Source organism: Cheilinus undulatus, linkage group 14 (genome assembly GCF_018320785.1).
Source record: "Cheilinus undulatus linkage group 14, ASM1832078v1, whole genome shotgun sequence".
In the NCBI taxonomy this organism is placed as follows: Eukaryota; Metazoa; Chordata; class Actinopteri; order Labriformes; family Labridae; genus Cheilinus; species Cheilinus undulatus.
In genome coordinates this window covers 17073270-17095327 of record NC_054878.1, presented here as the reverse complement: position 1 = coordinate 17095327, position 22058 = coordinate 17073270, and the positions used below count along the sequence as shown (strand labels likewise).

Below are 22058 nucleotides of genomic sequence, written 5' to 3'. Positions count from 1 at the left end.
TTAAAATCCACGAGTGAACAAATATAAAAAGATGGGCCTGATGTAAAAATTGGGGCTAATACTGATACGGATGTCTGGCCGACAGATGACTTCCACTGCCCAGTAAAAAAAAAAAAAAAAAAAACTCCTCTTTGATCCAGTAGTGAGGCGTGCTGGAGATCAGCAGAAAACGGATGTAAAACAACAGAAGTGGGCAATGGACAGTGGGCCATATCATCATAGTTGATAGCCTGATTTTTGATAATAATAAGCAGACGAAAGGGAAGAAGAAGAATTGCAATAATGATAACAATAACAATAACAATAATATAATATGTATTGCAATAACTATAATAATAACATGAACAATAATAACAACAATAATAATATTTATGATTATAATACTACTAATAAAATTGATATGTATAATTAATAATTAACTAATGTTAACAATGGAATTATGGCAAAGGAGGGAAGATCTTGCACATAGTGATATAATTACAATGATAATAATAAAAGCAACAACAACAACTCTCTTTTGAATCAAGGGCTGGGGCCATGCGCCAAGGGCTACATAGCCCTTGAAACAAAGATTTTTCAAGAAGACACTTGAAACCAAGGGATATGATGAAATTCCCACCATGCACTGTGTTCACTTGCTAAATGGCACAATGGACTACGAAGGAGGCGAATAAATGTAACTATCTTCTACATTGCTTGTAGACTATACAATAGCTGTGTTTTCTCATGTATCTAATCTTTAGCTCCTAGGAAATGAAGTTCATTGTATTTTCAGTATGTGCATGTGTAAACCAGGGCTATTAACTGTATAAATATATGGAGAAGATCAACATGGAGATCCACAGTATGAGCGATTTAATGTCACCTCTGATGACACAGCTATTTATCAGCAATGCATGATGATGAACAGCAATCAAGTGTTGTCTCATTTGTTATGGTAAGGTTTTCACCCCTACCCCTTACCACTCTGTTTCAAGGGGCAAGGCGAAGGTGAAGGCAGAGGGGAAGGGCTAAAGGGAAGGGTTAAGGGGTAGAAATGGAATTGCCCCTTAGTCTGCCTGGATGTGGAGATTAAAAATCTCAATTTTTGCCACCCATTTTCTGTGAGTCTGAAGGAGCTATGCTGTGTAATTAGTTCTTGTGAACTTTAGTTCAGCTGTTAAAAGTTATAAGGCTAGAAAGAAATATACTATATGGAACAAGTAGGTTTATTTAAACTGAGTGAATAGATGCATTCAACTTTAAAGTATTCACTAAACATATTTTGAAACATTATATTGCAAAATAGATGAATAAAAAAATAAATTTGAATGATGTAATAGCACCTCTTGACTGAACTGCTTTGTAGAAGAGATGAATACAAAGCAGTGGATTTGAATGTCCTCAGATACTGCAAAGTGTCAACAGTGAAAGAAGCTGCTGAGTTACATCAATATTAATGTGAAATAACGAAAGCGGATATTAAATCTGTTGTTTTCCACAAAGGCCAGGGCTCATAATGAAGACAATCAGCACACATGCAGAGGACACTGCTGTGAGAGCAGTCACAATCTCCTGACCGTGCCCGGACATTACTGTGAGCCATTAAACCCCCTTTAAATTAGTTTTTTTTAGCCAGTAAAATAAAGCTGTATATTTAAGTGCAGAAACAAAAGGAAGAGCTCCCTGTTTCACATTGTGAAGGCTCATCTGAGTACACAATAACTCTGGAAATGAACCTGAGTAAGACATTTATAGAGGCCACAAATCAGCCTAATGCAGACAGTTCATGACGCCCTCTATCACTGCCCATAAAGAGTAACTAACTTAAAACTGACATTAAACACAATCATTTTACTTTCACATTGTATTTCTTCATGCAACTAAAAGAGTAACAGCTAACAGCAACAGCTAGTAACAATGCAACAAGTGAATAAATAATCACATGTTCAAAATTAAAGTAAGTACAAAACTGACCACCTGACAAGTGATGATGATCTACTGATAGACTGACATCCTTCAATGACGGCCAAACTCTAAAGAATCACTGTAAGAACAACACAGCAGCTTTTGCAATCAAGGACAAAGTAAATGACACAAGTAATGCCTGTAAAATAAGTAAAACAGCTGACATCACAGAAATACAGTAATGAAAATCTCATTTTTCCACAATTATTGTTACACCTCTTCAGTGAGCCTCCTTAACATGCTGAGAAGTGACAACAGTCACTGGGTGTAGAGACTAATCCTGCTTAAGTGCTGATCTAGGATTATGATTGATTAAAAACGCTGCTCCTTTTGTTGCTCCAGTCTGATGAATCAGAATCCAATACAGACAGATGTGACCAGGAATTAATAACACCCCACCTCTTTGTTTTTGATGAAAGTGCCTTCTCTTTTCACCATTGTTGAGTACCAAGACTGAGGAGGGGCTCACAAGAGATTCAGAGCAAAGGATCTTGTGATGAGCTGATGAATCATTAATAACTGCTGTCTCTTTAAACTGTAGAAGATATAAAGAGATCTTGTTTGTTGGCTTTGTGAGCTCTAAGTATTTTTTTCTTTCCCCTCTGGCAGGTTTTCCCTATTTTACTGATGTTTGCCACAGCCTGGTGCAGCTCTGCCAAAATTCAGCACATGGTAAAAATCCCTTACATGGGGTCTCTGGTCTTGGTTATCAGCGATGATCTGAACGGTGTGAGCTGCTTGAATAGACCCATTCTCCCTTTGGTGCCTTATTTAACATGTCTCATTTAGCAGGAAAATATGAAGGTTACACACTGATAGATTTTAAGTCATATTCTTAGCCTCACTCAGTGCAAATTTACAAGATTAGAATGACAACATTTCTTTTCCTCCTCACTATTGGCACATGATTAATAGCAAATTTCTGTTTTTGACCCAATATTCTAGTAAGTATCTCCAGTGAAGGCCAATCTTAATGCTTCAGCATACCTGAACTACCTTCAGACACTGTGGACAATGCTATGCTTCCAACTGTGTAGCAACAGTTTGGAGAAGGCCATTTTCTTTTCCAACATGACTGTGCCCAAGTGCACAAAGCAAAGACATGGTTTGATGAGTTTGGTGTGGAAGAACTTGACTGGCCTTCACAGAGCCCTGACCTCAACCCCAATGAGCACCTTTGGGATGAACTGGAATGGAGATTGTGAGCCAGGCCTTCTGGTCCAACATCCGTGCCAGACCTCATAAACACTCTTCAGCAGTGATACTCAACATTAGAGCCACATGTGGCTCTTTTATGTCTAAATTGGAAAACCATAAAAAAGGGAAACTTTGACCTCAGAATTATCCATTGCAATTTGTTTCACACACTTATACAGTAGGCTTTAATTGTCAGACTTAATTGTCAACCTTTATTTTTTTGTCTGTATATTTCCATTGCCCTTATTTGCAATTTTTGCCCTCTTTAACCCTTTTTGCCACATTAATCCCATTTTTGCCCTTTTTCCCAGGTTTTTGCCTCTTTTATTCTGCTTTTCGCAAATTGCCTATTTTCCCTTTTTTTGCCACTTTTTGCCCATTTAAGGGGCCTCTTACCATTACATGTCACTTTTTCCCAATTTCCCCCCCACTGTTTTCTGTTTTTTGCCAATTTTAGTCACTTTTCATTATTTTTTTTGTATGTTATGCTTTTTTTTCCCATTACTGCCACCTGTAAGCCATTTTTTTGTCACGTCTCACCCATTTCTGCCACTTTTTTCTCCACATTTTTTGTCACTTTTCACCCATTTTTTTTTTTCCATTTTCTGCCTATTTTACCCATGTTCACCCATTTTTGGCAACTTTTTTTTGCAGCTTTTTCACCCATTTTTGCCAGCTTTAACTTATTTTTATTGCCACTTTCACCCACTTTTCACCACTTACATTGTGCCTCTTGCAAAGGTGTTTTTCAACAATTTAGCTCTTTGGTTGAGCAGGGTTGAGTAACACTGCTCTACAGCAATGGTTCTGACTGGCCTGGCCTCAGGACCCACCATTCTCTTTAAAGACAAATTCCCCAAAAATTTCAAAATGCATTTTAGTTAATAAAAAATGTTGCACTTTGTATTGAACAAAATGACAGGCTTAAGAGAAAGGTCAAAACTGACACGTGTTATACTCCCTTTCCCCATGATTTTTGCTAATTTTCCAGAGATCTTGAGAAAATACTTAGAGAAGCAGCTTTTTCATTGCAAGAAAAGGAGGTAAATGAGTTGAAATAATAAACCATTTAAATGTACCCATTATCACAATCAAACATTAAAACAAATGGTATGGATGAATGTACTGCAAGAAAATTTGCCACAATTTTTTTTCACACATTTGCGCCCCACTTTGGGTCTCAACCCACCAGTTGAGAACCACTGCTCTACAGAATAAATGGGCACACATTTCCACTGAAACACTCCAAAATCTAGTCGAAGACCTACCTAGAAGAGTGGAGGCTGTTATAGCTGCAAAAGGGGGGGGGGGGGGCTCTACATTCAAGTACATGTATTTGAATACAATATTATCACAGTTCCTGTTGGTGTAATGGTCAGTGGGTGAATACTTTTGTCCATATAGTTTAATTGGTAACAGTAGTTCAACCCAGATTTTTTAAGGGCTGTTGTAATAAACAATGGTCATAGTAGAACAAACATTAATGTAAAACTGGCCAAAAAGGGAGAAAATCTCTGATTCATTTTAGAATTCCAGATCATCTGAACAGACACATTTTTAGAGTACATCTTTTCAAAAAGTAAATTTAAGAGTGAAGTGTCATTGATTAACAAAGGTTTAATAGAAAACTGTCTCAACAAGGTCAGCACTGACCACACTGAATCAGAGCTAACAGAGATCAGGACATTTGAACATGTTGCTATCAGAGGTGTTGAGTTCTCTAATGATGCCATGACCATCAGAGTCAGGACACACACAAGTCGCTCCCACACCTGCTCTGTAATTTAAGACATAATCAGTCCTGTATGGAGAGAAGCGTCACTTCAGCTCCAAGCAATTATAAAGTCATTACTTCATTTAATAAAGCTGTTACACTGACAGAGATGGATTACACTGAAATTAGTTTACTTCTAGTTCATTGAGAATAACTGCATAGCTGATTGCATAGCTAGATGAGCTCCAGAAATAAACATCACTTTAAAAGAGCTGAAATTCCTACAGTAGTTAGCATTATGACACTAAAATAAATTTCTGTGTCTGCTGTCTTCACAATTTCAGGTTTCCTTGCAAAATGTATTTGCAAAATTACCTATCTGAAAATGTCAAAAAATAGTGAAATTCAGCAGTCTAATTATATTTAGTAATTATTGTCTAATTGCTTTAATTACTTTTGGATTGCTTTGCCTCCAGATTCAGTAAAATATCTTGAACAGAACATGTATTTCATTATAATTTCTAACTTGCAGACCCAGATGAACAGGGATATTATCCTCCTCCTCAAACATCATCTGCTGTTATTTCCCAGAAGTCTCTGATCTAATTAGTGCTGCAGTATAGTTGGCAGGTTTGTGATTTAGAGCAGAAATACCAAAAAATAAAAACGGTTTAGCCTTTAGTGTTGATAAGAATTTCCAAAACATGTAACCAGACAGTACATGCCGGGACACTTCCTGATGATCAACAGGAATAAAGGCGTGCACAGTGGATGGATGGATAGATGTTATTATACTGAGAATAATTTTGTTAACATGTGGTTATGTAATGAAAAAAAGACTCCAGAAACATATAGTTATCATTTAGATGCAGTTTTTTAATAATATCGGTATCAACTGCTCTAATCTCAAAATTTTAGAGGCAACTAGGGCTGCAAGCGGCACTGAAGGGCCATCGCAGTCTGTGCATGTCTGGGTGTGACGCCACAATCGTGCAGTCTGCTGCAGCACAGCAGAGAGATAAGCAGATCCTCCCAGGACTGTCATCTAATAGAAAACTAACTAACTAAGCATATCACACTTTGCATAGATAGTACTGGTAGTCAAACTTAGGTTCAAAAATGGCAAAACAAGATGCCGATTTCTAGATGTGATTTTGGCAGGACTGATATTTTTATCATTTGAAATATAAAGAAGATTGGACATTTATGTTAGAGGTGTTACTGGCCTTTTACAGTAGGTTTTGCTATAGAAAAAAAATGAAATCAACCTGTAAATGTGTAGAGGAGCAGACCTTCATTATGCATGTGAAATATGCCTGAAGTCAGATGAGTTATGCCAACTTCCTGTGAAATTGGCGAGATGTCTCCAGCGAGGTGTCCATTAATGAATCTTAAATCTGAGCTTGACAGTTTCAGCACAGGAAGAATAAACAAATTACCCTAATCAGTCACTTCCTGTTGCCAGTAGGGGGCAATCTCATGAGATGTTTGCATGACGGTGTGTTCAGTGTGATACTGTTGTCTTGCCAGAAACTGTTGAAGAACACAGAATAACGTATGCCACAGTTATAACAGGCAAAAGTCACCATCAAAATGCCTTATTTAAATATATATATATATATGTTTCCAGTCAAAGCAACAGAAGCTCTTTGTCCACCTTGTTCAATAAGAATGAAGGAGTAAACGTCTTACTTTGACCGGGAGTCAAGATTCAGCCTCAGGCAGCTTCTGAGGGCAATCGTCCAGAACTCCTCTTTTTGTAGTTAGAATTCATTTACTCACATCTGGCTGAGAGACACAGCAGCCGGACATAAAACACCTCAGGTTGTTTAGCTTCATGTAACTGATGCTGAGAGCTCCAGACCTGAACATCAAGAGTGAGACAAAGCTGAGAGAAGAGTCAAACACTCTGCAGAGAGATGGACTGTTTACCTCTGCATCTTAAACAGTTCTCCTCACTGATATCTGATATTCACCATGACATGACTCAGGCTTTAAAAGCTGCCTTCACCTTCACCTTTCATATAGAGTTAACTTTAGAGTGGCAGCACTCTGAATGTCATGTGGACCTTTGTAAATGCCACCACTCTTTATTCTGATATTACTGAATAGAACAAACAGGAAGAGAGAGATGAGAGAGATGAGGGAGTAACTGTGTGACATAAGAGGCCTACACAGCTAAAGTGGCAGTTTAGAGTTAACAATGAGTGTTAAATTTAATGCCAGAAAAAAGTGAATATTAGACATTGGTCATTACAGAAAGTTTAAATCATTATAACATCACCTTTGTTGCTATGGCTGAATGACTTACTTTCAGGAGTGTCTGAGCTTATTTCTACACCGGAGTAAAGACTGTGTTGTACCAAACAAACTGAAAGCGTTTTACAATCAGGACATAGCAGCTATCTAAAAATATTAAAAGAAAGAGCTTTCTTTATAAAGCGTGTCATTTATTTTAATCTGACAAGCAGCCTCAGAAACAAGAGTGATGTTGGATTAGATCAAATGTGTCTCAAAGTTTTATTCTCTGCATTTAATCATGATTTTTCTGCATAGAATAATCAATAAATACTCTTAAAGTGTATCCTACTTAGAAAGCTGCTGTAAGAAAGCTTACCTGAATAGTCTTCGAAAAGGAAATAATTTTCTCTCGCTCTTCATGTCAATGAATCAGGTTGAACTTATGTCAAGTATCACTTTCTTGTGTCACACTAATTTCTTGATGAAGAAGTGGAGATGTGGGATTCAGAGGTGGCAGCGATGACAAAAGATGAAAGCAAATCTAAGACGACAGCCACTTCAGTATCATCCATGACCCCTAACCCCTGAGCTAATCAAGCAAATCTGACAACCGTCCACACACTGTGAAGTGTCTGACCACGGCCTTTTGTGTTGGATTTGTTGTTCCGCAGCGTTTCCAGCCTTGAAAAGATGAGGACCAGGAGTCAAGAGTCATCTCTAAGCCATTAATGTCCCATTTTAGCCGTCTCTAACATCCAAAATGTGGTTGCTGCGATCTCATATTACATCTCTGCCACTCAGCGCCAACGGATCAGCAATCCAATTTCACACAAGCTGCTCAGAAAGAGGTGATGCTGACGCAGGAACAAGGATCACTTCTACATAAATGAGAAGTTATATAAAGTATCAGGAGAGTTAGATGGAAAAGGTGGAATCAGTTATAAACAGACAGGAGGTTATAAAGTGGCAAAGAGTCTTCAACCAGTGTGTAGTATATTTATAGACCAGCTGCAGAGTGAAGACGAATCTCCTGACTTATCAACACAACTCAGAGCAGACAGGAGAAGATAGTTTTAAAGACTTGTCTTCACTTTTTAAGCACATAGCTAGTGGGCTCAACTCTCACTTACATACTACTGTGACTGGGAGAGAAGATAAACAGTACTGGATGACAACAGACTCTGCTGCTCTTTCACACTATTGTAAAGTCATGATGTAAATGGAAATGAGGGTCTTATCTCATCTTTCACAAAGCAAAACAAGATATATTATTCTGAATCCTAATTCATCTAATTCAACTATTGGAGCTAATAGTCTTATAGTTTGTGAAATTGGAATTACCTGAGTGCAGTGAATTTGTCTCAAGTGATTGTAGTATGAAGACACCTGTGTCTGGAAAGTCCAGTCAATCAGTATTCCTGGCTACCATTACACCAAGAAATGTGGGAAACTTCACGATCAAGTTGAAGAAATTTCTTTGGTCTGATAAGATTAAAATGGGGCTTTTTGGCCATCAGACAAGACACTATGTTTGAAGAACACCAAACACTACACATCACCACAAAACCACCATCCCCACTGTGAAGCACCGTGGTGGCAGCATCATGCTGTGGGGATGCTTCTCAGCAGCCAGCACTTGAAGGTTTGTAAAGGTAGAGGGTAAAATGAATGCAGAAAAATATAAGGAAATGCTGGAAGACAATCTTATTCAGTCTGCAAGAGAACTACGGCTTGGGAGATTATTTATTTTCAGTCAAGACAACGATCGAAGCATTCAGCGAGAGTTACACAGAAATGGTTTAAAGACAACAAGGTGAATGTTCTAGAGTGGCCGAGTCAAAACCCAGATCTTAATCCAATAGAGAATTTGTGGCTAAAATTGAAAAGGGGGTTCACGCCCAATCCCAGTGCAACCTGACAGAGCTTGAGCAGTTTTGCACAGAAGAATGGAGTAAAATTGCAGCGTCCAGGCTGATTGAGACCTATCCACACAGACTCAGTACTGTGATTGCAGCCAAAGGTGCATCTACTAAATACTGACATGAAGGAGGTGAATATTTATGCAGTCATTTATTTACATTACATATTTTTATTTCGTTGACATTACTTTTTAAAATGTGTTTTGACTTTTCACAGGGAGTAAATACCTTTTATAGGTGCTGTGGGTGGTTTCACAGAACAATAACCTGTTTTTGTGCATGTTTTGTTTCCTCTAAAGCATTTCAATTCAGCTGAGCTGAAGCAGATTTCAATGAAAGGCAGAGACAAAAACATTTATTGGCCATGTCTGCAGGATTGAGACAGCGAGATGGGCTCAGATGAATGATGGATGATTGTATTGTTAGTGCAGAAGGTCAAAGAGGATCAAAACCTCTACAGAGAAGACACAAAGACAGACATTAGGGCCAAATGGAAGATAAGGATGTGATAAAACATGCCAAACATCCTGTCACAGAGAGATTAACTACACAGACAAAGGCAGCATTAACCTGAACCTGTTCTTTGACCTGCTATCCTCACACATCTGACAATAAAAGATGGCAGCCTAGTGACACGTATGTGAATGCGATTTTGAAAAACTGTCTTTGAATTAATGACTCATTTTAAATCCACTTACTTTCAAATACTAAGAGAAAATGTTTTAGAGCTCAGGATATTCTGACACCAACATTATGAGCTCCTCCATTGTTTGCTTTGACCCACAAAGCCTGCTATTTTCGGGTTCTTTCCCTCCTTCGATGCGATTGGTTGCTGCCAGGCGGCTGCCGCCAGAAAGTTCAACATGCTGAACTCCGAGCCGCAGGGCAAAATCTGTGCGCTTTCACGTGGGCAGCAACCGCTTCTGGGTCCTACCGCCGCAGTTAAAACTGCTTCCCGTCTGCTGCCCTTCCCTCATTAAAATGAGTGGAGGCGTCAAGTTGCCGCGCGGCGGTGTGAAAAGGGCTTAACTCTTTAATTCTCTCCACATAGTGCAGAGACATACAGATTGCACTAGAATCACTCCAGGTGGACACAAAATCACAGCTTCTAGCTTACAACCGCATGTTTTTATACCTCATCTTAAGTCAAAACCTAATCCTCACTTTGCCCCCTTGAGGTTGACTGTGTCTTAATGACTGTACAACTGTTTATCCACAAACAGCCTGAGGATGTTTGTGTTTCTGGAAAATTACATTAACAAGAACTGATGGATGACTGATGACAAGTAAAACAGAGAGGAGAGACTAGAATTGTTGGTTCAGTTAAAATCAGGTGTGTGGCTCCAACCACACAAGCTTTGACTGTTTGTTCATAAAAATCAGTCTGCAAGTGGCAAAGACTGGTAACCAGTCCTCCCAGTGAGAAAAAATCTAATCATAAGAAGAAAGAAGGAGCTGCAGTTACAAAACTGTCATCTGTCATACTTGAACTTTTTTCTTATGCAAACCATTATTGACAAGACGAATGAAGCTGAGAAAGCTGATGGATTCTCAGTTCGGTGTCTGACACGCTGACTTTTAGTGCGAAACATCCTTTGACACAGTCGCACCACTTTACCACTTAGAGAACAAAATGTTCCACAGACCTCCAGCTCCAAGTTTTTGAAATTTCAGAACTGTTCAAACAGTGTCAGTCCAATAGAGACACGTGACTCACCTGCAAAAAGACTTCAGGTTTGACAGAAAGGTGTATGAAGGATAAATGACAGAAAAGAGGGGAGAAATTAAGTGTATAGTAGCTTAGATTAAATTACATTTTTACTGAATGTAAATGACACACTGAGTCTGTGATAGGATGACAACACACAGTAGTGTTTAATAAATCAAATCCAACAGCAGAGGGTGAAGAAGACTGTTTAGCTCTCTGCTCCTCAGAGGAAGATAAAAACTCTGATTTACCATTCATTTTACTGTTTCAATTTAAGTTAAAATGTCAGGAATGGAAAACAACCCCCTTCAAAAGCTTTATATCTGAAAGATTTGTTTACTATGAACCTTCTTTATTATCAGACTGGATGAATCATCTGTTTATTATCAATAAAAAATCACTAGCTGAGGATTGCTTCATAATGCAGCAGATTTTCTTTAACACCTTGCTGTGTCTGTCTGCTTTGTTGATTGTCATCATGGCTGATGACAGATTTGCTTCCCTCCGTTCCTCTCCTCCTCTCTTTCTTCTTTCTCCTCCATCTAGCTCCCCCACTGCTCACCTTCTTAAATTTTAAACATCTCATTTTCAGTACAGTTTTCAGCAGCTCATCACAGTGTTACCCCAATTTTCAAAAGAAGCTTTTCTAAACAGCTGAATTAGTGCTTCTTTTTCTACCTTTACTGGAACTGTCCTACAAATGTTAGACTTTCAATGTTAAGAAAAAAAATGTAATTGCAATCTTTATCTCACCAGTTACAAGACAACAAAAACGTGAGAAACACTCACAGGATTCACATTTCGTTTTTTTTCTTTCATTTTTCTGATTGAGTCAGAGTGAGGCCATGACTCCTGCTGTGCTGTGCGGTGCTCTGGTCACAGTGAGAGCTCTGCTGCAACTCATCAGCTAGGCTGCCCTGGCTCAAATCAATGACCACAAAGTCACAATGTCTGATTTTGTTTCTAGATGTGCTCCATTGATTGGTGCAAGAAATATTAAAATGTTTTTTGTTTTTTTTTTCATGACATCTACCAAAGAACAACTTTCAGAAAAAGTCTACAACCAATTTCAAACATGTTTCTACATTTTGTGGCTGCTGATGCATGAAACCTTTGTTCTTCAGCAGGAGTCAATTTAGTTTGGATAACAAATGTACTAGATTTTTTACTTCACAGTATGCAAAAGCTTCAAGTCAACAACACTGTGTCTACGTTGTATACATTGTGTATCAAAGCCATCAGACTGTGCTCTCACCTAACAGGAACAGCATGCATCTCAAGTAAGCATCAGCAACACTGATTCCTATTACAGCATCCTCACTGCACAAGAGTAACGCATCACATGCTGTTAATACTTTGTGGCGCTGTTTCTATCTCCCTCTCTTCCTCTGACAATAGCATGGATGAGGAATGAAGAAAGAGGGAGATGACAAAGGACCAGGAGTGTCTGACAGGAATATTGTCTCTATTTTCTTTACTTTTCTCACTCGCAAAGGTGAGGAGTGATTGATTTTTGAAGGATATACAGAATTTTTTTAAAAGAATATCCATATCTGCGCTTCACATATGCTCTGACTTGTGTTGCCAGAGGCAAGAGACAGCCCAGGGCCACAAGGGCCACACCTCTCTTTCTTCACTGTCAAAATATAACCCATACATGTGTCAAACTTTTGGTAAGAATAAAAAAAAATGTATTGCAGAGAGGTTAACATTTAATAAATGTAATGTGGACAGCAAGCATGCCCCGTCGTGCAATATGAAAAGACATCTGATGCTCACCTGCTGTCAGAGCACAGTGTCAGCCACCTGGTTTATACAGAAAGATTGTCTGAACAGTGGAGATCAATAAAAGCCTGTCAGACATGGGCAGAGCAGAGTAAAAGGGAGAGCGAGATGCATCCATCCGTCTGACTCTGTGATCCTGAACAGGTTTGATAAAAGTTGACAGAGTGAGAGGACATCAGACAGAGACGAGGAAGACAGAGCCCCGGACTACTCTGGTAATGATGGTTCCTTCAGACCTCTGCATCTTCTCTAGGCTGTTATTAAAGCAAAGTCTATTACCTGCACTAAAATGGCTCAAGAAGAGTAGAAGGGTTATGAAAAAGGATTGTTCCACACTACAGCTGCTCAAACATTTACCCACATGACTGCATACACTTTACCTTCAAAGACCTGCACGAGCACGTGGGAAGAAAATACACCTAATACGTGTGGAGGACACTGGATGATGACACAAGCCACAGTATGAGCTGGCAAGACTTTGACAGGCTGTGTGTAATTATTCAGCAGCACAAAAAGAAAAGCTGATGTGGTGCCAGAGCAGATTTAGTGTCTGTGGTCAGTGCATTCAGAAGGGTATCTAATGATGTGCACTTACAGGCTGAATTAAGAGAGCATTGTTTACCTCTGCTCTGAGAACGAGAAGCAGCCAGAGAGAGAGAAAAAAGCCCACATTGAAGTGCTGAAGTTCAAGTTAAAGCAAATGATCAGACAGTGAGAGTAAGTGTAAAGAGAGAAAGGAATGGTATCCATGGAAACACAGCCAGGGGAAAGGCTGAAATATCCAACCTTTTTTGGGAAAAGGCCCCCCTCTTCACACACTCCTATAGGGAGCTAGCTAATGAATCCTAGGTGATGGGGTGAAGAACACAAATTGAACTACAGCCTACTTTACACTACAAAGCTGGAATTCTTTAACCATTATAAAGCACAAAAATTTTTGTAAACATCTTCAGCCTTTCTATCAGTTGATCACAACAATATAAATACACAAAACACATATAGCCTAACAATCATTTCTGCTTAAATTGCAAAATACTTTGAACAACTGGTGGGCTTAAGTAAGTAAAGTATTTATCAGAAACTTGTCAGTGAAGAATGAACTAAAACCTTTGCTTCGCAGATGCTGTAGTAGAGCAGGTGTTATGGTTTAACAGGTAACTGTCCGAAGTGGTGACTTCCAGCTGAAAGTGTTGATGGCTGTTTTAGTTACAACATGTGTACTGTAAAAACAACACTGAATGCTTCTTGTTAGATCTAAAATGAACTTGGCAGATATGCATTTAAGGAAATGCATCAGTTAACATGGTCACTCATTAAAGCGCAACACTTGTCCTGAGATACAACTGACAATGGATCCTATAATTTCATTGACTGTTTTTACTGTCTATGTTGTACAGCAGGTTTTCACTATTATTTTGCCTGTCATAACTCCTGGTGGTGGAGTCTGATGTGAACTCAGATTTCTTAATTCATTCTTGCTTTTATTTAGCACACTTAGCATACCCATCAAGTCAGACTATCTCCTGCCTAGGGATGGTACAATTCACAGTGAGACGGGACAGGCTGAGTAACTCACAGCTCCAAAGATAGTTCAGACAGGGTATCAATATGTCAGATACATTCATGTTTACATTACAGACACTAAAAGCAAGCCTTGTCAATCCAAACGCAGCTAAAAGCCTGCTGCATCTGTGCTCCAGAGAAGGTGAAAACTGAGCACAGAGAAAACCACAGCAGCTGGTTTGTTGGACTCAAACTGTCCGTTGATGAAAATGAGGATTAAATAAGGTACATCAACCATATCAATTTCCTGACATTTTGAATTGTGTCAAAATATTTGAATAATATTTGTGATTTTGATGTGACCTGTGAGTCTAAACCTATCATAAATACATTTGTGTTTGGTAGATCATTTCTTTAATCTTTATATCTAATATAAATATAGATATATATTAGGAAAGTGCACCCTGGCTCTCCAAAATTCACAACTTAGGACTTGTAATGATTTAGAAGAATGAAGCGTTGAAGAGAGAGAGAGAGCGGTAGTAATGAGGGCTAAAGGGAGCAGAGAAAGAGAGATCTGAACCATAAAGACAAGTATGTCAGTGCAGAAACTTTTGAGAAAGAGAGAGAGAGGATGAAGTTGAAATCCTGAACAGCGTGGAGAAAGTTGGAGAAAATGTCCAGTTGGATAGTTTTCACAGATTTAAAAGTTTCAACAGGGAGAGACACAGATAAAGAAATGTGGTGAACTGGAGGAAACACCGAGCGTGATATGCTGTGTCTACTTCTAACAATTCACTTTGTGTTTTGGCATTGTGAGAGAGTCAGACATGCTGCTGGCTCAGCTGATCCTGTTTTCACTTCTATATCACAGTTATTACTACCTCCAATGACAGCACATATCACGGAGCACCCTGTACACTCCATGTTGTTCCAAGGTGAAATGTCACAGAGACAGATATGTTACAGCTTTAGAGACAACAGGCGTTGCCGAATCTGACTGGATGAGTCTCTTACCTTGATCGAGGACGGGACCACCGATCCTGCTGTTGTCGTGCCACGCTTAATGGCTATATTGCTGCTTGATGTCGTCACAGCAACTGTTATCGGCGTGGGAAGGAGGGAGGGGGTGACAGGGAGAGGAAGGAGCCCTGGGCGGTTGTTCCCATTAATGATGGCAGAGGCACAGCTGTGATTAGCTCCTCCATTGTGGAGGACTGGAGGACAGATGTCTCTCCTCTCCCAGGGTCCCCTAAAGTCTCTCTCAAAGCGATGATGATGGCGTGACATCATTTCCACTTCCTCTCAGAGGGAACAATGGAAGTGGTCCTGCAGAAGACAGAAAGAAAAGGGCATCAATTGTTTTGAATCTATTTCACTGCAAGTATGAAAACGCAGGTAGAAGACTGCAGAGCTGGAACACAACAGGTGGTTTTAGAAGAGAACATGATGCTAAGGTGTAGATGCTTACAACATCTGCTCCAAATGCACCACACTAAATTGAGCACGCCACAGCTCATTTGTTACTTCTAATTCTTTTATCTTAAAGTCATTAACAAGATCTGTACAAGAGGAAGAGACATCAGCAACACAGGTCTATAAAAACACTATCACTGCCAAAACCTTGATGAGCCAAATCTATTGTGTGAAGCATCTTTGCACTCAGCCATAGTCTAATTTCTATCACCATGAAGGCCAACCAAAAGGGGAGAGCTTTCTGGGACCCAGCCAAACTTGGGGCCCATGGAGGTCAGTAAAATCATGGTCCATTGTAAAGTTAAGCTGTGATATCCATAATTTTTTACCTGAATAAAAATACTTTTCAAAACAGCAAATATATTATTTCAATGTATTCATGCAATGGTATATAGCCTCCTTACAAATGTAAACTTCTTTTTAAAACTGAAATAAAATGGGTTAGAAGTAGGGCTGAACAAATTGGGAAAATAATCTAATTGCGATTTTTTTTTTACCCAATATTGCAATGGCAATTTCAAATGTGATTATTCCTTAAGTTCCTCATCTTATGTATTTTCCAACAAACACTATCAATTAAATCATTCTATATTACAACCAACGCAATCTTGAAAAAAAAAAGAAAAAAAAAACTTATTTGTGATGATTTTGACTTGAGTTGCCAACTTGATATGAATTGTTGTGTTGTCATTCTCACATTTGATAAGAAAAACAGTATAAAAATGAATAAAGTAGGATTTTTTTATTGACTATTCTAAAAAAAGGCCCTTGAATGATTACATAACTATGCAATGACTAACATTTCTACTGCAATAAAAAGGTTTAAACCAGTATTTTATCATAAATTGCAGGTTAAAGAAATATTGTACCTTCTGTGATTTGAAAATTGCAGCAGGCCATATTGCGATTTTAATCTAATTTTTGATTAATTGCCCAGCTCAGTTAAAAGTTGTAAAAATTTGTGAAAAAGGTGGTGAAATTTAAGGGTTAAATTTGGCAAATATTGGTTAACAGAGTCCAAAAATGTATGGTTAAAATGGCAATAATGGGTCAAAAGGGGGGAAAACAGAAGAAAAAATTAAAGTGAAAAAGGGGTTACAAGTCTAAAGTGGTTAAAAGGGCATAAACGTGGCAAAAATGGGTCAACACAGGCAACTATGGGGGGAAAGGACAAAAATGGAATAAAAATGGCAAACTCAGGCAGGAAAGGTGGTGGAAATGATTTAAAAGTGTTTAAAATGGCTAAACAGTAGCAAAAATGGCCAGAGAAGGTGATGGAATGGGATTTAAAAAGTGGCAAAAATTGATAATAATAGGAAAAATTGTTAGAAAAAGATGGAAAGATGTAAAAAAATAGGCAAGTGTTTAACGGGTTAAAAAGTGGCACAATGAAATAATTTTCCATCACAACCCAACAACAGGTTGACACTTCCTTATCTCCAAACTGAGATAGCTGTTAGCCAGGATGCTGGCACCAATGCTACTGATCCAACAAAGGGCCCAACCAAATCTGTGGGTGGGCCTGATCACTACAGTCTAACTTCCCCCACCAACGTAGAATTTCATAAAGCAGATATCCTGTCGGCATGCTCAACAGTTAACCGGTATGTGCACAGCTTAGATGAACGCTCTGCACGCTGTGAACTGAGCTTCAGACACTCAAGCGACAGGAGACAAAGCCTTGAAACATTTCAGGTGTTCGTCTTCATCTTATTGTACAGGGCCGTGAAAAAGTATTTGCTCCCTTTCTTATTCCTAAGTTTTTTGCATATCTATCACACTTTAATGTTTCGGATCATCAAACCAATTTTTATATTTCCCAAAGACAACCCAAGTAAACAGAAAATGCAGTGTCTGAATGATTATTTAATTGCACCAACATTGGTGCATTTAACCTCAAAATGTCCTTATTTTTTCCCCCTGGGGAGCATACTCCCAAACCCCCCTAGAAGGTTTGAGGTCCCCCCACTATGATCCCCTATAATCCTGTGGGGAGCATCGGACACTCTCAGTCCGGTTTTCTTGGGGACAGCACAGCAGTACTGTGACCCTCCAGTCCAAAATCATACATCTGAAGAGAGGAATACTCTACAGTTACAGCTCATCTCAAACATCTAAAAGCTGCTCAATTCAACCAGATCACATTAGACATGCAGTGGGAGTTTTCCACCTTCTTTGAGCAGAGGAAGCTGTGATGTCAAAGAGGCGACACTGAGTTGAATTAAATCAGCCTGTGGTATGGAGTTATTGTGTAGCATGAGCAGAGTATCACTGTATATAATATCATGAATGTAAGCAATGTCTGCTATGAGTAGTTATGCTTCCTGAGCCCCTAACAGATGAAATGAAACAACAATTCCAAACCAGCCACATCCTATGCAATATCCAAAGGTCTGTAATGAGAGATATAGTAGGTCTGTGTTCATCAGTCCTGCTGGAGTCTGTCACACTGATGATGCCTCATCTCTGTATGTAACTATGTATATGAGTGGGTGAGTTTTTACAAAAGCAGCATAAATTACAAGTAAACCACTGTGATTTATGCAGCATTTAATGAAAAGACTCATCAATAATTCCAGTGTAGTGTGAGAGTCTTCAAGCAGTTACTAAAATGTAAAGTTAGTTTCAAAGGCTTGATGTAAGCAGTACATGATGCAGCCTGTAGCAGGAGCACTGACCCTTCTGTTCATCACAAACACTCACTTTAATCTTTCTTTTCTGCTTCCTGTCATCGTTTTTCTTCATGCATTGAATCTCCTCTCCAAACTTCATTCACTTCTCTGTCCTTCAATCTCTGCTCTGTCAAAATACAGCAAGCTGAGACGCAGAGAAAGAGCCAGATAGAGTGGTTGAAAGCTGAGAGCCAACTCTTTCTCACTGCTTCTTGCTTAAACTATAACAGCCACATTTTCCAAAAAAAATATTAAAAATTTCACAAAACAGTGGTTTGCTGAAAATATGCCTGAGCTAGAGAGAATGACGGGTTGCCAGTCCAACAGAACAATAGCAGCGTTTGAGCCAGGTAATATTTCCTTCCAGTCCATGCTCCACACCTCACCAGGGAAATAAGAGGGCAGACAGAAAATTTGTTCACAAAAAACAGGACACAAGAAAATGCCAATATTTCCACAAGAATCAGAGTCAAGGGCAGACAGTATTTCCACTCAGAATTCTGTCTTTTCTTTAAGAGTCTACTTTAGATTTGCTGAGGGTTCGTGCTTGAGAATCACTGTTCTACCAAAACTCTTCATTAACTGCAAAAATGTAATAGTCTTTTTACACTGCGTAAGACTTGAAGAACAAGGGTACACTGAGAACAAATCCATTATATTGTGCAGGAAAAGACTTTGAATGAAATTTTTAAAACCCACACAGAGAGCTTTGCCGAAAATCCTTCAGGCAGACTGAAGTAAGCAGCATGGAAAAAAGGATGACAATCAAGCTTTTTGTGCTTAAATAAAGAGTAGGGAAGCATGATAATACCAGCGTATCAGCATTGGCATTTATACCACGGTCTTGGTGAATACTTGATTCTGATTGGCTCTGGAAATTCCACTGGTGTGCATTAACTTCTGATGTATGGAAACCTTGTGAACGTCACAGGCAGTTCCAGTAAAAAAATCATTACACTGTTCCAAATTAATGTGCAGCAGCTGTTAGATGATAGGAGTAACCATAGCAACCTGAGGCAGCCATACTTTCTGAGGAGGGAGTACAGCCTGCCAACCTAAGGATCCTGCAGACCGGCATCAACCATCACTTGACTGACATAAATATAATGACAGGCTCCAGGTTTATGACCAGTAACGCAAGTTACGTGGAGGCAACCATCTCTGCGGCAACTGCGGAGGTGTCGGACGGTTCAGGCCTCCATGTTGTCCTTTAATCCCTGACGACTGGATTCCTAAACCCTTGAACCCTGTCAAGACATCTTTTTGTAGTTTTGAGTTTTTTCGATTACTTTTGCTGCCCCTAGCCCCTAATCATGATATTTGGGGAGAATGTGTGTTTTTCTTTATTATATGCCCATCTGTTAAATTTTGACTGTGTCAGAAGATTTTGCCCTCATTAACTGTTGACAACAAAACTTTTCCACTGACTTCCATTCTAACCACATTTTTAGTCTCTGGGGACCCACAGAACAAGTTTACCCCAAATAGCACTTTTCAGTTACTTTGCACATGAGTCTTTGATGTTCAGGGATCAAAGACTCCCAAACCCCTTCGCTAAATAAAATTTATCAACATGACCCCTGTGACCCCTTTACCAATACCAACTCATATAACTTTTCCATAGCAATTACTCGAACAGCCAATGACATGATAAACCAAAGTAAACAAGGCTGAGACAGAGATTTTTGTTTATGCAGGTGCAGACACTTCAAAGAAAATAAATAGCTCTCATAAGCAGAGCTGAAGTTTATAAAGAATTAAGAGAAAGCAATACTCATGACTAATATTTCTATGGATTTTCCCATTTAGATATGTGATGTTAAATGTAAATGTGTTACAGGTCAGCTGGTGAAAATAAAAAAACACAAGTTATGATAGTGTTCAATTTTTGTGTAATTTTTAAATTGGGTCTAGATTTCTGAACAAAATTGGCATCTACATATTTTTTCTCATTATTATTTTTATTGATTTAATCTTGACATAAATAAAACCAGAAAAGCACTCAGAGAGCGCAGACCTCCACCATTAGCCCTGTCTTCCAATAGTAAAGAATCCTTTGAAAAATTCCTGGATCCAGACGGTGATCCGGATCACTCCAAAAATCTAATCAGTTTTTCTTATGCCATATCTGACATTTACTGAAAATTTCATCAAAATCCGTCCATCACTTTTTGAGTTATGTTGCTAACAAACAAACTAACAAACGAACAAACCCTGCCGATCACATAACCTCCTTGGCGGAGGTAATGAATCCCTCTGATAAGGAAATAAAGAAAAAAATAATTTTTGAGTATTTGTTGTCCTGATGGCAGCTGTTTTCAGCCCACTCAGGAAGAAGTTTTGTTTTACAAGGCAAAAAAACTTCTCACATACGTCACATAAGGCCAACATGCAAGAGACTGGTCAGAGACGCAGGCGGGACTGGACTCCATTATGATGGGAGAGAGAAGTGCAGCAGCATGGTGGTTAAGGTCTTCATCTTTGATAAAATCTTTGAAACAAGTAAAACAAAATTAGAAAAAAGAAATATTACCACTTCAGTCTTGAAAAGCGTGCAGTCTGTATTAGCTTCTCTTATAGACAATATGATTGCTGAGGTTACAAAGCAGCCACGCTCATGTGTGCTCCACTATACATCTGTTTTAAATGCTCCTCCTTGCTCTAAAGAGAGTTCAACGTGCCATATTTAACTCATGTATTTGCATTCTATTAATGGATGAAACTTTGAATTTTAGATTTGTAAGTTAGTCAATATAAAGAATGAATATATTGCATCCTTGACAAACTGAGAGTCAGGAAATGCCTGGAGCACATGTTTTATTTGCACTGAGCTTATGCAGTTTAAAGTTTGCACAACTTTAAAAGTAAAAGGGTATAGTAATGCCATAACGATGCAACAAAGTCTTTAAATTTTAGTAGCTTGTAGGATGTATACTGATGTTACAGTTGATCAACTGTCTGCTGAACTAACAGTGTTGAACAACAGCCTTACAACTTATTATAGTGTAGAACATAAACCAAAATTGTCTTATCAATGCAAAACTCCTGGTATAAACAGTAACAATATCCCTGCAGATCTCATACTCTCTGATTTAAACGTCTTGTGCATTCTCTTTCTGTAACACTAGAGTAAATGTGTGTTGTTTAAAGTAGTTTATATGAACAACAAAAGTTGTTCTCCAAGAGAGCCTCTCACATTACCATGCTTCATACTCCCCAGAGAAGAATCTCAGCTCTGCACTTCAATATGTGCACAATCCTGTGAGTGAATTCCTGTCATGCTTGCTCTATAAACATCAGTATTTGCTATGTAACCAGAGGCTGACAACTGATCCCTGCAGAACAAGTGTCACTGAGTCAAATCCCACTACACCAGTATATTTATGGCCCTCGTTAAACGGAAGGATGAAGACAATAATTAAAGACACTAGAATTTACTACATCACTTCATATTCTGTAACTACTTTAGACTATGTGTGCATGTGTGTGTGTTGTTGTTTGTGCATATTTGACTAGAGGCTGAGAGTGGGTTCAGTGTGTTTCTGTCAGACAGTGTTGACAAGAGTTTTGCTCTCAGAGGTGCCTGTGGAAACCAACACCCAGCACACCTGTGGACTCTGTCAGAGCAGATAAACACTTAAATACATCACATCTGCTGTGACACTTTGCTCTGAGCTGTGCTGCTGCTGCAGGGACAATGTGCCAATAAAGGTTTGCCCATTTTCTCTCACATCCAATGAAGTCAATATCAGCTCAGACAAAACAACAGTCTTTCAGAGGAGAGAAGATAACCTTTGCTGTGAGGTGTGCATGTAAAGCCAATCTTTTAAAGAGCCTTCTCAATTCCACAAGACACCAATGACATCATTTTAATCGTAGCCTACAGCAATTAATAC

General features: G+C 38.8%; 1 protein-coding gene across 4 annotated transcripts in view; it reads right to left on the bottom strand.

Annotated features, from left to right (window-relative positions):
• Window positions 1-22058, bottom strand: part of LOC121521940 (kelch-like protein 29) — a 172152-nt gene that overhangs the window by 96424 nt on the left and 53670 nt on the right. For all 4 annotated transcript variants that reach the window (XM_041806153.1, XM_041806152.1, XM_041806154.1 and 1 more), the window contains exon 3: window positions 15032-15343. In XM_041806153.1, coding sequence (XP_041662087.1) covers window positions 15032-15307 — 276 coding nt within the window. In that variant the 5' untranslated portion in view covers window positions 15308-15343. The remainder of the gene's footprint in view (window positions 1-15031; window positions 15344-22058) is intronic.